Raw genomic sequence first — 16,928 nt, 5'->3', positions numbered from 1 at the left:
GGGTCATCAATCAAATGTGAGCATTTAAAAAATAGATAGTGAACTTTTGAAGAGGCTCTTTTGATCATCTCAAAACATGCGGGAGTCAATATATAGACATGCCAAACAAAACTAACAGACTGCTGGTTAATTAAATAATTAGTAATGTAATAAGTAGTTCGAAAAAAATGAAATTTCCAATAATGGAAATTTGATATCTTTCAACTGGATAGTTAAAACAATATTCTGTAGAATCTGCAGATTGGTTCTTTGATTATTTGGTAGCACTTCCTTCTGTATATACCATGCACTTAAATGCAATAACTAGGTAACAGCTACTAGCCCTGAACCTGTCCTTGAACCTAACCCTACCCCACAAAGTTACCTTATTACCAGTACTTTCTTGGGTAAGTATACCATAAGTATATTGTAAGTACATCTAAGTACATGTACTGTAAAAAAAAGTAGCAAAAGCAAAAATTTTAAATTTGAAATAAACGAGAAATAAGTACTACAACCACTATAAGAAATGCAGTCTCTATAGTGACCTGAATAGCAATATGCTGTAGAACATGAGTGCAAACATAATAAGCTACGCATAAACCCTGAAAAAATATCATCAGCACAATCATTTACAAATTCAGCATAATTGCAGTGGGTGGAGGCTGGTGTCTTCTTTAAACTCCCACTGGGAGTTTTCAATTAAGTGCAATTCTTTACTTTTTCTCTGAATGCACAAGGAAATGTTCACTCTCATCAGAGTGCCAAAAGCCCTCGATCCCAAAGAACTGCTTCCAAATGAGGCCTCGTGCTCATGAATACTGCTCAGACAAACAATGGTGATTAATTAACACTGTCGAAATAGGCAACAGAGGAGCTGGGCTTTGCAATGTTTGTTTAGTGAGACAGAGTATGTTTATCTCGGTAATGTGTTGGTAATAGACAATGTGACTGATTCAACTGTGATTGAGTAAAATTAGGCACCACGGAATCTATTAATTACATAAAAGGAAAAAAGAAGAGATCAAAAATCTCAAGAACACATCATAAGATGATACTATTAGGTTAATACCAACCTTAGGCACACTTGAATGACATTTACTCATTACGTTAATAAAATGAGTAATACTTATCACAGCTAATGGGAAGAAAAGAAGGAGGGATGATATAAGGAGCATGAGAGAGAAAGTAAATCAAGTAAAGACATGGTAATTTTGCTGCTTTACTTATACAGAGAGCTCATCTTTCTCTCTCTGCTCTGTTCAGACAACGTCTGTTGTGGCTGAGGAGCAGGACAGCTTCATTTGCACACGCTGGTCATGTGTAGCACTCACAGAATACAGATGAGCCCTCCAGGCCAAGGAAAAGGAGATCCGTTCTATGAGTGCGAGCAGTCTTCATTTTCTAGCGACGTGCAATTTGTCCGGCGCCGTGGCAGGCACCACTCAGAGACAGAGACTAGCGTGTGTCACCGTCCTCTCCAGAAAAGAAGAGTGAAAGAGCGATGAAGTCACGACCAGAGGAACGAAGCGATTCACGCTGCATGGCTGTCTCAGCCGAGCCGAACAACAATGCAATTGTACACATCCTCCCTTGTCTTCTGCTGCACCTGCTACAAATATTTAATGGAAAGTAAACTACATTAAGCCAAATAGGCCTAATTACTCTATTCGAAAAAAATGACAAAACGTTCTTCTATTCCTTGCTTTATGTGGAACATTGCTTAAAACATTGCTGTGTTTTCCAGCGGTTTATCATCCTTGACTAATGACTGCAGACATGGAAAAATATCCATTTCATAATTTCAAGAGGCCTTTAAAAATTAGGCACTGGTGAATTATATATAAACTGGTAAACAAACAAACTGCTGGGTGATACACTGATTCAAACTGTAAACCGGTTTGAATTACGTAGACAATAACCCCCCCCAAAAAACAAAAAAATGCACAATACAAATGGCTGAGCAATGTAGACAGCCTCCTGAAATGACAGGAGATCTGTTAACTACATACATTTTTGATTAATGGTTAGAGAATATTAATATCGCACAACTAATTCTTTAACTGGGCAAATAAACCGAGTTTAAACAGCTGTTAACAGAAGCTAAAGACACTGAAAATGAATGCAAACAGGAGAAAATACTGCAGCAGGCAAAGCAAGGTCACTGGCCACGATGCACAAAATATTGGAACAAAGAACAAAGACAAACCTAAATACTGAATTGGGAGTGAGGGGTTTATACGAATGTATCTTTGAGGGAAACTGACTGGCCTCAGAAAACTTTAGATGGTATCTTCTTTATATCTTACGTCCATGTATGCTATATGCATATTAATGTAGTATTTAAAAGCGCAGCTCTGCTTTGTTTATAGCAGTAACCAAGGAACCGTTCTATCGCAGAAGCACCACCTGCTGGCAGAGAGTGAATCTGGGTTCTCTTTTAGCTCGTCTGCTGTTTGCTTTACTGCAGATGTTTTAATTAACACTTTTTTCAAGGTCAGACGACTCTGTTTTTGCTGTATATTTTTAATATAGTGTATTATATATAATATAATGTAGAATGTTTGTTTGGATTGCGATTAAAATGCAGTGGTTCTTCAATTGTTTCATGCAATCTGATTCATATAAAGGGACAGTCAGGGACAAACTGTGAGAAACCGTGAGAAAACCACCAGAATCCTGCAAAAAACAACAACAACAACAACAACAACAACAACAACAACAAAAAAGAAACTAAAAGTGACACACTACTATTATATAATGACATATTAATGATTTAGATATTTTTACAAATCATTTATTATTCTGTCAGAGTACAGACCTACAATTAAATCAAAATTAATGGAGAAACCTTTCCTTGTCCTCAGATATGTGTAATTACAGCATCTACCCATGCTAACCATCAAAACCCAAAAGCCAAACCCCAGTTGCAGAAGGGTGTAATGTTTGCGAAACCGGTTTCTTTTTGGGATTTAATTTTGTGATATTAGATTTAAAGGCACTTTAATTACATGATCTTATATTTTATTAAAAATATACAATTACAATTTCACTCGGCCTAATGCTGCCCACATATTTTACAACTCCAGAAAATCCAACAGACCTAAAAATAATTCATTTATAAATCATTTTTACACTGCATGACTGCATGATTCGCAGGCAAGTCTAGAAGTGTAACCTGTTCTTGGGCTTCTGCAACACATCTCTTAGATCATGTCCTTAAAAATTCACACATTGTGATCATTCATTTGAACAAGCCTGTGATTTCAAGGCTCATTTTTTTAAGTGTTGGCAAATCAGGGCTAAATTACAGAAGAATCAGGGCTAAAATTGTGTAGTGTAAAAGCAGAATAAAATGTTTTGGACCCACTGAAAATGTACTCATCCGATTTTTGCTAAGTCTTGACCTGGGCTACAAATGGTCTCTGTGTTGAGCACTTGCTCTAAAGGAAAGCAAAGGTGATGGGCATTTAATCCTTCAAAAATTTGCACTGTCTCATGAATACTTGGACAAACAGATGAAGAATGTAAATGTATAATATACAGTAAATGTGCTTATTAGGATAGATCCCAAAAATTTAAATCCTGTCATTGTTTTCTCACCCTCAATTCATTCCAAACCCGTAAGACCCTCATGCTGTTCCAATGCTGGAAGACCTTCAGTTATCTTCTAAAAAAGGATTACAATATTAAATTTCTGCCCCCCCCCATGGAGAGCAACTTAAATGTTCCCATGCACAAAAGCAGGGGTTCGACCATATTTTTAAAGCTATGAGAGTATTTTTTGTGTGCAAAAAAAAAAAAAAAATCAAAAAACTTTTTTTGGATGTTTTGTCACATGTTCTTTCTATTGAGGTACAGAAACCTCTCAAGTTTTTAAAAACATATCTTTATTAGTGTATAAAAGGTTACGGAAAGCCCTATAGGCTTGGAAGGAGTACAGGGTGCCAGAATTTTTTTTAGATTTACTGTCCCTTAAGGTGCTTACTTTGTAAGCACAATTCTACTACAAAAATAAAACTGGAAACAACAGCAGTGATGATGCTACGAAACCTAAAATGCAAAGCATCAACAGAACATGGCGCAGCTCATACTCACATCAGCCCCCAGAGATGGCTGCAGGTCAGATTCTGCCGTAGGACTCAGGTCTTGCCTCATTACCCAGATGGGTTCTTTGGGCTCGTCTGGCGTGTAGGGCGAGCGGACCGTCCTTGTCTTCACCTCCTCTATTGCCTCTTTGATGTCCTTAATAGCCAGTGAGATAGCATCTCTTTTCTCACGACTGCTCTTAACAACTGGAGCTGGCTCTTCTGATGGACTTCTAAGGGACTGCTCTACACTCTCTCTTTCGCCCATTGGCTCATTGGGTTTGATTTCTTCCATTTGACCATGGGACTCTGACTCAGGCCACTCTTCTTCTTCATTCCCGTCCTTGTCCAGACCCATGGCGACGCGCTCCAGGCTCTGTGAGCTCAGACTCTCCTTAACCTCTGCCACAATCTGGTCAATGTCTTCATCCTGTTCGCAGCTGTCAGCACGGGGGTATGGGGCAAACTCTGCTTCCTTCTCGGGACTGTCCGACTCTCCGTCGGATCGCTCGTCGTAGTGGTGGAGCCTGGACCCAACAGCCTCCTGCTGCTGGTAGAGGTCACGATCGAAGAGCCTGAACTCTGCCCTGCGTTGTTGTGGAGTCTGCCCCTCGGCTTTGGTCGAAGGGGTGTCTGTGATTTCCTCATAAACATGCTCCTGAAGGGTGTATTCAGCATAGGGCTCAGAGTACGGCTCGTCTTCTGTTGCTCCACCTTCACGGACCTCTCCTGCTCCGGTGGGACTGCGGTACATCGGCTGAGTGTAAACATAATTAGAGTAGTTAGGGTTAAGCGTCTCTGCATCATGGGGCCTCTCAGCATTGGGCAGGGGCTCTCGAGGTAGCGGCGGTGGCTGAGGTGGGTATTGGGGTTGGAGGTAAGCTGGACCACCGTGCTGTTGCTCTGACTCTGCGCTCTCTGTATACTCCTCCGATTCCGGGCGAAGTGGGATGCCGTATGTGCTTTCGTCTTCAGGTTCTGCTTCCAGGACCATGACTGCATCCCCTTCAGCCCGGTCTGTGTGGTTGTGGAAGCCGCTCTCAGTGCTGGCGGACCGGGCCAAAGCACTGCCGCCGTCGCCCTCGTCTTCCTCAGCTTCCTCAGGCTCTCTACTGGGCGGCATGGCTTGTGTAGGTGAGACAACATGCTGCTGATGTTCCAGCCTGTGCTGCTCAGCTCTCTCTGCGTCTCTTTGCTGCCTCTCCCGCTGTCGCTGTCTCTGTTGCTGAGCCCGGATTCGGGCCTCGTTGTCTCCCTGTCTGCGGTAGCGTGTCACTGCAGGTCTCGGAATGGGCTGCTGAACAGGTTGCTGCTCAGTGTCACCTTCTTCGGCAGTCCTCCTTGTAGTACGTGCACGGTTCGTCCCTCCGTTAGATCCCTCGTACCTGCGGTAGCGTGGGGCCCCCTGCTGTTGGGACTGGTAGTGGTTATTCTCCATACCATGGTTGTTGTGGTGGTTGCGGGATCTACTGGAGCGAGAGCTGCCATCTCCATTGTCATGGCGTCTACGGTGGGATGAGGGAGGCTGTTGGCCTTCTGGGCCCCGGCGCTCCAAGTCTGCCTCAGCCGCCTCTCTCGCCTCCTGACCATACGGCGCCTCCTGGTGGCTCATGATTAGAATAGGGGAAGGTCTACACACAGAGCATTACTTCTCCCAGTAGGACTCCACTCAAGCACCACCTGCAGAAAAACAAAAAACAGACATATACCTTGAAACAATAATAACTCAGTGAGCAAGATCATTGAAGCAGTCTATTAAAGGTGCACTCAGTAGTTTTTTCCCTCAGGTATTACATACAAAGAAATGAATGATACTCACAGAAAATAGGTTAGAATTAAAATAAAGAAATAAAGTTTTATTTGTAAAACATGTTTAATTTTTGAAAATAAAAAATTCTTAATATGGAAAGGAAGACAAAATAAAATTGTTAAATTAAAAAGGCACTTGTTAAACTATTTAAAACATAATTTTTACTTATGACATAATGTGCTTTCTCTCTGTATGAAGATTTATGAAATACCACATGAAATGAATCTAAATCTAATATACTATAGTCATATCAGATGCCTAATACAAAATGTCATTAAGTAATATACTTGGAGCACTTGTCTGGGCTTCATTAGATTCTAAAACGCTTTCCAATGAGAATTAAGTCTAGTTCACCTACAGACAAATTTCGGAACAATCATCAGGGGAAAATCCATCATTAACCTTGTTGCAGCTGATGTTTTATTCATAGTGACATTTACTGTTACCACATATCAAGATTATCTGCCTCTGTAGTTGTTGTAAAAAGATATGAGGATATTCAAACATGCACCAACCGGTGAAATGCTCCAACATTCAGTCACAATCTATCAAAAAAAGGTACTTATTTATGGCAGGAGAAATATTCAATTATTTCTACCTTCCTTTACTGTAAGCTCATCATTTATTATCACACAACAAGTAGAAATGCAAAGAGCTGTAAAAAAACCCCTAAACCTCCTTTTTGATACCTCTTATAACTCCTATCAACAATAGATATGAGTTGATAAGCACCGCAAAATACACTAATTAAGATAATAAAAATCAACTTAATAAGAGAACTCACATTCAAACTCTTGTCAAGCACTCTGACTGCTCATGTTTTTTCAAATAACACTTGTCTAAATGGGTTCCTGAGGGTATTCATGTACATTTGGTACAAGTGAAAGACAGCACTATTATCTAGACTAGACTACATGTGACCTACTTATAGAAACTGTGCCAGAGTAGGGGACAGTGACACATTGTTGTGAACAAGAGAGGAGCTTCTCAAAAAAAGGGATGGACAGGATGGCCGTTGACATGCAACTAGCTGATTAGTCACGTTGAAATAAAATGTATTAAAAAACAAATATTTTGGATATTTTAGTGGTCTAAGAGGAATGATTTCACAGAATTTCCAGAGCAATTGAAACAAATATATTTTTGACACAAGGTTGCGTTAATTGTAAAGCTTTGATAGAACTGTCTGGAAGACCCACCAAGAACGAATTGCAATAGTCTGGGCAAAACAAAAAGTCTAAACAAAGAGTTGTGAAGCATGTTCTCTGGTCTGATCTTCTTGATGTTGAATAAAGAGAATCTATAGGACAGGTTAGTTTTAGCAATGTGGACGGAGAAAGACAGCTGGTCATCAATCACAACTTCAAGGTTTCTGGCAGTTTTTGAAGGAGTTACTGGATGGTGAAACAGTGATGAAATGATGGGATGACAAACAGTTCTGTCTTGGCGAGGGTTGAAGGCAATGGTCCTGTTCATCAGGATGGAATGAGAGGTAGAGTTAAGTGTCATCAGCATAGCAGTGATATGAAAAGCCATGTTTCATAACCTAGTGATGCCATGTAGACAGAGAAGAGAAGTTGTCCAAGAACTGTGCCCTGAGACACTACATTTCTACTATATTCAAAAATATTGAAAATATTAGTTAATAGTGAAAATGTATTCCCTACAGATGCCGGTTTCAGTTACTGAAATTAAAAATGAAAAAAAGGTCATTTCAACATTAATCTAACAATATAGATTTTTAATTTTCCTGTAATTCTGCCTTTTTCTCTCAGAATATAAAGCCTGACTCACAATTTATATCCTGCAATTCTGACTATAAGTCATAATTCGGAAAGTTTTTATGATGCAATTCTGAGAAAAACACTGTGGAATGTCTAAAAAAGTCGGAATTGAAAAATAAAAAGTCGCAATTACCTTTTCTTTTTCATTTATTTCAGATTCATGAATTTTAAGTTACAGTATAAAGCAACCTCGTTTACAAACTCTGATTATAGCAGGAGTGAATAAGGCCTATTTTTGGAGCACTTAAAAGCAGAAAGATAAAACTTATTGTTTCATATAAGCACATTAAGCGTTGTAAAGCTTTTGTGATGGCAACAAAATTGTAAAATTAGATTTAATAAGGTAGCCTAATTAACATCATAATACTACTAAATGTTGACTGAGCTTAACTTGGTACTGATCCAGGAATTTTTCTTTCAGGGAAATTTTTTTAAACGCTCACAAGCAATGACAGCCAATCATACAGCTTTGTCCAAATGTCTTTACTAAATACCAAACTTTTGACATTTTTGGGCCATTATGATGGCTGAAATTTTGCGGCAGACTTCCATCTGAAATTAGACGATGCTTGAGACGGGCTGTGATCTCATATTAATCAGCACATACAATTAGCCACAGTTTCATTAGTTTACTGACAGCTCACATAGAATGAAGAGCAGCGTCTCTAAACCGATGGGGAGAGGAGAGAGGTGATAGAAACGTGCAGCATACGGCCTAGTGAAACATGAGTCACTGCTGCAAACGTGACGTCTGTTTCCATGCATGACGGTGTATGGCATGTTGTTAGAGATATCATGTCAGAAAGAAGTCACGGTGCTTGTGTTCCTGTGAGGTGAGAAGGTGCTGGAATGCCAGAGGAAATGAAATGACAGTGAGCCCCCCCTCCCTCCTGTCTCTAGTTCAAAACATGTACAAAATCCTTAGGGCAACCACCTTGATGATCTGAGTCAGAGGCCAAAAAACATCCATACACGCAAAGACAGGTGCACAGAAACACAAACACAAAATAACTGCTTTCTCCCAGAAATATTTCTTGGCTTTTTTTTGAAATTAGAAATGCTGTTACAGAAAACTATGTTTTAATATATTTTTAAATGAATATTCTATGAAATTATTTTACAGTGATTTGCTTCTGAATTAAATGCACATTGTTTTAAAGATACATTGATAAATAAATTAATTTAGAACTAAATCTATCTATCTATCTATCTATCTATCTATCTATCTATCTATCTATCTATCTATCTATCTATCTATCTATCTCTGTCGTAATTTTTACCAGGCATAATATTTTTACAGAATAAAACAATTGGCCAAATGTTTTGAGAAAAATCTGTTTTAGCAAATTAAATTAACTTAAAATATATATTCCTTAAAATCTTTCTTTGAATGGGCATTATAACAATTTATTTATGACTTATATTTACTGGAAAACCAACTAAATTTTGATTTATGCATAAATCAGTGCAAAGCCACTTACAATTGAACGATACAATGAGTGAGTCATTATAAATAGGGTTGGATATTTGTAAAAAATAATTTTGGATTTCGATACCGAAACCTTGAGTTCAACACCAGTTCCTGAGCGATACCTTTCTCAGTACCTATTTTATGAAATCCGTTTTAACAAGATTACATTACCTCAAAAACATTTTATCAGCTTGCTGACATTTATACAGATTCAAAGCCTCATCTCCTGAGCATGTAGTGTACATTTACACTACTGCGTGTTCATTTTAAAACGCATATAGCACAGACAGTACTATCATTTCTGTTATTATTTTCCACAGAATTAGTGATGAACATTAGCAGTTTCAAGCTGTCTGCCTGTATTTCCTGTTCGAAGATTGCTCTTCTGACTCGGAGGAAATATTTTTCAGCAACATTACATGAAAAAAAAAAACATAATTAGACGGCAATCTGAAGTTATTACAAACACTCAATGACGCAGAAATGAAATGAGCAGAATACAAATCTTATTTATTGTCTTATGTAGCATAATGCCACAGTGTGTACATGAATGGTCGCATAACTTTAACACAATTAACAACTCTTTCAGTCGATCTTTTCTTTTCTGGAAATGCCAGTATGGACGAGGAACATTTTTATTTAAAAAATCAGAAATGCACCAGTAATGTAGCCTTGGGATGCTCTCATACTACCGCCTTACATATGAGCCACATCTCTGAGCGGTGTGTTCTATGGGAAACCAAACAACCCAAACGCAGGGATTAAAGAATTTGTGATCTCTTTTATACTGCGCTGTTTCGTCCTGTGCTTGGGTTGTTTGGCTTCCCATAGTATGTGTTCGACTTAACTAGCAATCTCGTGAGAGGTATAGAGAGCAAGCCGCTCTGTACATGTTCAATCTGCCAACTATACCAACTAGTGCTGCAGGCTTGTTGGCTCACTGACGTTGATAAGAGTGACCCCTTAGGTATCGAGGCAATTCAGTTGGTACCTAAAAAGCATCAAACTCAATACCCAGGCCTAATTATAAATGGAAACACAGTAAGTGCTTGCAACACAAAGTTTCAGGCATTGTTTAAAGTAAATAGTAGCTAGACAGGGAGAGGCTTTTTTATCCAATAATACCAATTTAAATAAATTTACAAAAAATTGTATTTCTAACAATACAAAATTATTAAAAAGATTTTTTTTAACAGTCATTTGTTTCTGACATTGTAAATACCTAAAGATATTTTACTAGAAAATCAGTCATAGATGCATATAATTTTAGTTCATTTAGTTATGTGCAGTCACATACACAAATCTGCTTCTTAAGTAACTGTATGTTGTTTCAAGGACGTTTAGAATTTTTAACAGGAAAACAAGACACAAATACTGCTTGGGAAGATTATTTTTGGCAGCACACAGAGGAAGCCGCAGCTCCAGTTGCTGTGGTGAATCCCCCTCCTCAGCCTGATTAGGATGGTGTTCAAAGATTGCAGAAAAATGTCTGACTGTGAAAACTTTCAACTCCTTTCCTCTCTAAGCAACTGACTCACACAGAATCCTTCCTGGAGAGACCCCAACAAGAGAGAACGAGAAAAAGAGAGAGATTCTTGGCAATGGTGAGTCAGGCAAATCAATCAAAACTGGACTGACAGACCTAACAATGTGATCCCAGAGGGATGATTGTTTACCATTATTGATTTTGCACACACACCATCTCTCAGAGAGTCACAGGGTAACTCTTTCCTCTCCAGTAGTCCGAACATCACCTTGAAATATGCAAGCATAACTTCCAAAAACTACATTTCTAAAGACTAGACTAAAGACCTAAACTGGAAAAAACAGGAAATAAAAACTGTGTTTGTCAAACCATTTTAGTATAATGTGTAGCAACAACTTCCGGTTATCAATCACAGATCATATGTCCTTTTTCTGTATGTGTCCTAGCCAGTTTTAAATTGCATTTAATGCATGTTTTTTTTGCCACTGAAAGAGAACTTATGCTTAACCTATAAAAAAATAATAGGCACTTTTCTTATAGTTTCTTAGGTCTTAACGTGTGATGTGTTAAGTTAGTATTTTTCACAAATTCATATTACAGAAACAAATCTTAGCTTGATTTGCGATTCTTATCCTATCTCACCAAATCGTATCTTATCTCTAGTTAGGAGATCCTAAATTGCACAGTCAAGTTTGAATCCACTCTCGGGTCTGTTACCAAGCAACCGACACTGCACTGCTGATGAGATAAATAAAATAATAGTGAATACATTACTTTAAAAATGTGCCTTTTGCAAAAAAATGAGACCCGTTCACACCAAAGAGGGTAAGTAAAGATACAAGGTACAGCTTCAACAACATGCCGTCTGTTTATTCTAAGCGCATGTGCGTCTCAAGCTCGTTATAGCAGGATGGATTGTGGCTGTGAACTCTGATATTGAGAACAACTTCTATATCTTTATAGAGATCATGCTTGGTGTGAACGGGCCTGTATTCACTTTCACTACAAGCGGTAATGCTCTGTGACACGCAGTTCTTGTGCTATCTGTAATATGTGTTTTGTCTTCAAAATGTAACATCTTGAAGGTCCACGAAGACCATTAAAGATCTACATCTTCAACTACTAATAAATATAATACCACTGTTTGACATAATACCAGTGTTTTTTCAGCCCTTGGATTGTCCTAAAGAAATGTTTTTGTCCTAAATGTGGTCCTACCTGGTTACCATGGTTACACGACAGATAAGGTACGATTTTAAAGTTAGGATCCTTCTGTAACACGCCCCCTGGTTCGTATTATAACAAAACCTCCAATGAATGACCAAGCTGTGAAAAATACTTTCAAGCTCTACAACCATCTATCAGTTCCTGTATGTTGAAGAAAGAGAAAATGTCAACGTATCTCCATCAAAGAACGAACACACAGGGCTTAAGATGTGTACTTGGCAAAACCCATAGATGTTATGCAAATGAGTATTTGAAAATAACCCTGAGAAAGCCGTACGTGCGGCGTGGGCTAAAATCAGCATGACTGCGAAAGCTCACCTGAGCTACGAAAAGACAAGGAGAAGGAGAAGACAGCCTCAACACGTGCTGAAGGTCACTGATCAAAGTAGAGGAGCTGGCAAAAGCTGAGCCAACTGACAAAAAGGACTGCTGATACAGAAAAACACCATGCCATTTTCTCTCTCTCAAACACACACACACACACACACACACACACACACACGTAAGGTCCTCACACATGTAGTCTTCAGTATGTGTGAGGAGCAGGTTTAATCAGAGGGTGTTCGCAGCTCTCTCTCCCACACAGTTCCCAGCGGAGGTCTCACTCAGTGGCTTACCCACAAGGACAAATCAGCGTGTAGTCTCTACTGCTGCTCTCAGAAAGCACAACGAGAGGAGACGACAAACCGTGGGCTGAGATTTGAGAAAAATTAATAAGTGTCATTGTTGTGAGTACCAGTAAACCATCTAAACATACTAAAAAGAAAAGAAATTTAGTATAAGGCAAAAATCAGAGAAGCTAAATTACATAGTATAATACGGTCACTATGAAATTAATTCTTAATCTTATGGAATCCTGTAAAATAATTATAAAAGATCGATCTCGGCACATTTTATCTTTATTTATTTATTACAAAAGGTTCTCTCGTAATCTTTAGTTAAAAGTGTTTTGGTAACACTTCTCACTGTCAACTAGCTGCTTATTAGCAGTGTTGGGCATGTTACTTAAAAAAAGTTATTTGTTATAGTTACTTCCCACGAATACTAATTGAGTTACGTCATTATAAAAGTGACTAATTACAAAGGAAAGTAACAAAAAAAGTCAAATACCTCGGATGTCAACAATAAGCTAAATGAATGAAATGAACACGAAATACAGTGTTATAATAAAACACTCTAATAACCGTCTAATCTGCACTATTTTAATGTTTCTGAGATTTCAAATTCAATATATTACTGTAAATATTATCAACTCTCTATAGACACCTAGGGAATAGAATCGCCACAGTAGCATTATAATATGAATTTAATCTTTAGTAATTAGTACAATCATAAAACCTATATTTCACTTTCTATAAAAAAGGGGGTGCAAAATTATTTTGTTTAATGAAACAATACAAATTCTACTACTAATAACAATAAAAACGCACAATGATTGTCTGTGTACTCAAATTGATTTGCTGAAATCAAAACAGGTGAGAGCCAGCCAATAAGACGGTCGTTAGCGCATTAGTTTCGCCCACTACCAGAGAAACCGGCAGTTCTTCTTTTGACGGGAAAATATAACAAAGAATATCATTTGCATGTATTAAACACAGGGAAAAAAAAACGTGTTTTATGTGTAACAATACTGCAGCATATGTGTTTTTTCCCCGCGATGCTATCTCTGTGCAACAAACCAGGAGGTGGAAACTGATGAGTTAAGACCTTTACCACCCTCAGAAGTGAAAAGATTTATGGTTACAGACCCATCTGCGGGTGGTTAGCCAAACTCAGCAGACGCGTTCACTCATCCACACCCGCAGCGGAGAGGAGCCGCTCATGTCTGTAAAGCTGGCAGGGAGTGTGGGTCGGGCAGCCTGTGAATAAAGACACACTGCTGTTTGGCTGCAAACAAACACTGCAATTCATTAGAGCCCACGGCCCTGTGGTGGAAAGGGCAGGAAATTAACCATTGCCTCAAGATCGCAGACAGGACTCACCTGCTTCGAGACAAATGCTATCAAACCTGGTTAAAACTGGATAAAGACCCTAGCTGTGTTCATAACGGAGGGCAGATACCTTGTTGTCCAGTCAGCTTTTGAACGCACATCCTAAGCAAACTGGTTTTAGAGCAACGTCTAAATACGTCTGATGATCTGTCTAGGGTTATGTAGGAATGGTCAACAAATGTTGTTTAATTAAAAATAAAAACAAACTAAACTAAAAACATGGTTTTAATATGTTACTTTAAAAAAAAAAAAAAAAAAAAAAAAAAAGATGTTGCTCCTGCTTGAAATTAAAATACAATTATATAACTACATGAATAAAAGCTTAGCTGTTCTTGCATGGTCAGCTTCCTTGCAGTGTCTTAGTCTTGCCTATACAGTATGATATGATGATAGCAAATAATGGAAGAAAAAGTCAAAGCCACTTTTCAGAACTTCTGTCCACCCTGCACGTGGAAAGACTTAGATACAGTATTTCTGGAAATACAGATCAGTTCTTGGAGCTCTCTTTGCAATCACCTGCTAAAAACTTCTAATAATGGTGATACTATTTGAAATGTAATTTTTTTATCGTAATCATGATCCTGCTAAACTTTTGTGTCGATCTTAGTATGTTCACGTTTCCTTCAAAATTTCATTTAAATGTACCTTTTCTTTTCCTCAATTATTAGTCAAAACTAGCGACAAAGTTGACACCGTTGCTTTTGGGAGGTAAAAGGCCTAGGTTGTTAACCATTATTATTATTGTTGTTATTATTATTATTCTATGCTTGTTTTTATTATAATATTATTTTACCTGGTCTATGATGTCATATTGTTGCAAAAAGTGAACTGAACATGATGGATTTTTTCTTTCCCTCGTTTGGGTTGTTGTGTTTTGTCCTGTCTTGTCATTTTACTGTTCATGTGTCTGAAAAATGCACAAATAAGAGTTTACGCATTAATTTGTTCAATTATTTTATAATGTCACAAATAATTTCAATAAATGCTGTTCTTTTGTATTTTTATTTAAAAGTTCAATCAAATTTGAATTTGAATTTCAAAAATCCTAAAAAAAAAAAAAAAAAAAAAAAAAAAAAAAAAAATCAACAACTGCTTTCCACATTAATAATATGAAATGCTTCTTAAGTACCAAAACAAAATATTAAAATGACTTCTCAAGAATCATGAAGACTGGAGTAATGGATGCAGAGAATTCATCACAGGAATAAATGACATATTAAAATACATTAAATAGCAAAAATATTTAAAGTGCAAATATTATTTCAGTCACAGTATTGCTGTTTTTGGCTATTAATTTTGAACAAATTATTCCAGCCTTGATGATCGAAAGAGACTTCTTTTAAAAATATTTTAAAAATCTTATCGGGCCCCACGTATTAAACAATATTGTACGTTACTATGTTACAATTTGGGAGATATAACAAGAAATGATTAAATCTAAATTAATTAATTCATAACTATGTATACTTTATAAAATAAAAAATAAAGTAAAACAAATCTGTAAACAAATGAAATAGCATTATAAATACCTTTTTTCAACAACTCTGGCACATGCCGTATCTGTTCTTTCCAATCTGTTCTTGCCAAATTATGTGTACTTATTTTTGGGATATCACAGGCAGCGATGGCTATACCCACTCCATGGTAGGCATCATTCTAGGCAGCACTGTATCACAGTGAATCACAGCAGCTGAAGTCTCCTCTATAGGAACAATGAGAGTGACTCAAACACAGCTCAATGACATCAGTCAAAACAGTCTCCGAGCGGCTCCTCGAGGCTGGAAGTGAATTAGCAATATAATACAAACCAACATGAAACAAGAGTGACTCTGGATCAGCGTAACGCATTATCCTACACACAATGAACTCAAGTCAACTCCAAAACAAAATGAACCAGTTTTTCCTAATGTAGGAGTCTCTTCCAAATGGCTGATTTTACACACGCACCCGGTAAAAAACAAAAATACAATCAAACTGACAGCATGGTGGGTTTGAGCGAATCGTTCCTATAACAGGATTACCACTGCCAGATTAAACTGACAGAAGAGTGGTGGTCATAGTAAAGGGGCGGTGGGCCGAGAGAGAGAGAGAGAGAGAGAGAGAGAGAGAGAGAGAGAGAGAGAGAGAGATGCACAATAGCCTTCCTAAGTGCTCCTGTCAATGGCAGACTGTGTTTGGGTGGAACGTCCTATTAAGCGTCAAACAAAACCATTAAAACCAGTCAAACTTCACCCCCTGGTTTGCTGATTCAGGCCTATTAAAGCACACTACACTGGACACACTGACAGATGGTGTCACACTATGACAGATAGCAAGCTCAGCTCACTCCACAATGCCGTGTATTTACTATGCCAAGTGAATAAGAAGAGAACCCACTGTAATATCACTCCGACTTCCCATGAAGCTACAAAAGGCCACCTTATTATTTGTGATAATAAACACAGCTATGTTAGTCAAAAGTGCTTTATTCCGTGCTGATCCAAGAAATGCACTAAGGAAACTGGTTCTAAGGCAGAACAGGATCACATCTGATGAAAAAAAAATCAAGTTTTTCATGCTTTTATTGTTTATTGTTTGGTACGATGTTGAAAAAAAAAATACAACACTTATAAACAAATCTGCTCTGACATATGCTGCTTTTTATTCTCTTAATAACAGCTGAAGTTAGCATGTGTAGTGAATTGTTTATTATTCCCTCAAGGAAGATCTATTAAAATGACGTAATTCTCCTTCATTTCAAACAGCGTCTTGGGAAGCTTTGAGAAAAGATGTAAATGAAGACACATTAGCATACTTTTCTAATTTAGCCAATCAATACATAGATCTAAACCTCCTCCCACCCACTCACATCTGCCTGCGGCAAATCAAATCTGACCTGTGACTCACTGTAACTGGATCAGCCAATAAAAACCCTCATAGCAACTGAAATAATTATATTTGTCAGAATAATGTAGAATGATGTTACAGTCACTGAGTAGGTCAAGGACATTTACTCTAGCCGTGACGATTCCTACAGAACTGCGGCAAAGATTTAGACTATCAACAGTGTTTAAAATTAAGTTAAATAAAAAAAATATATACATATAAATTAA

The 16,928-nt window shown here is 37.8% G+C and overlaps 1 protein-coding gene across 3 annotated transcripts in view; it reads right to left on the bottom strand.

Moving 5' to 3' along the window:
- Positions 1-16,928, bottom strand: part of apba1a (amyloid beta (A4) precursor protein-binding, family A, member 1a) — a 48,370-nt gene that overhangs the window by 12,930 nt on the left and 18,512 nt on the right. For all 3 annotated transcript variants that reach the window (XM_043240561.1, XM_043240560.1, XM_043240562.1), the window contains exon 3: positions 4,078-5,747. In XM_043240561.1, coding sequence (XP_043096496.1) covers positions 4,078-5,679 — 1,602 coding nt within the window. In that variant the 5' untranslated portion in view covers positions 5,680-5,747. The remainder of the gene's footprint in view (positions 1-4,077; positions 5,748-16,928) is intronic.

This window comes from Puntigrus tetrazona, chromosome 5 (assembly GCF_018831695.1).
Source record: "Puntigrus tetrazona isolate hp1 chromosome 5, ASM1883169v1, whole genome shotgun sequence".
In the NCBI taxonomy this organism is placed as follows: domain Eukaryota; kingdom Metazoa; phylum Chordata; class Actinopteri; order Cypriniformes; family Cyprinidae; genus Puntigrus; species Puntigrus tetrazona.
This window is presented reverse-complemented; position numbering and strand designations above follow the sequence as displayed.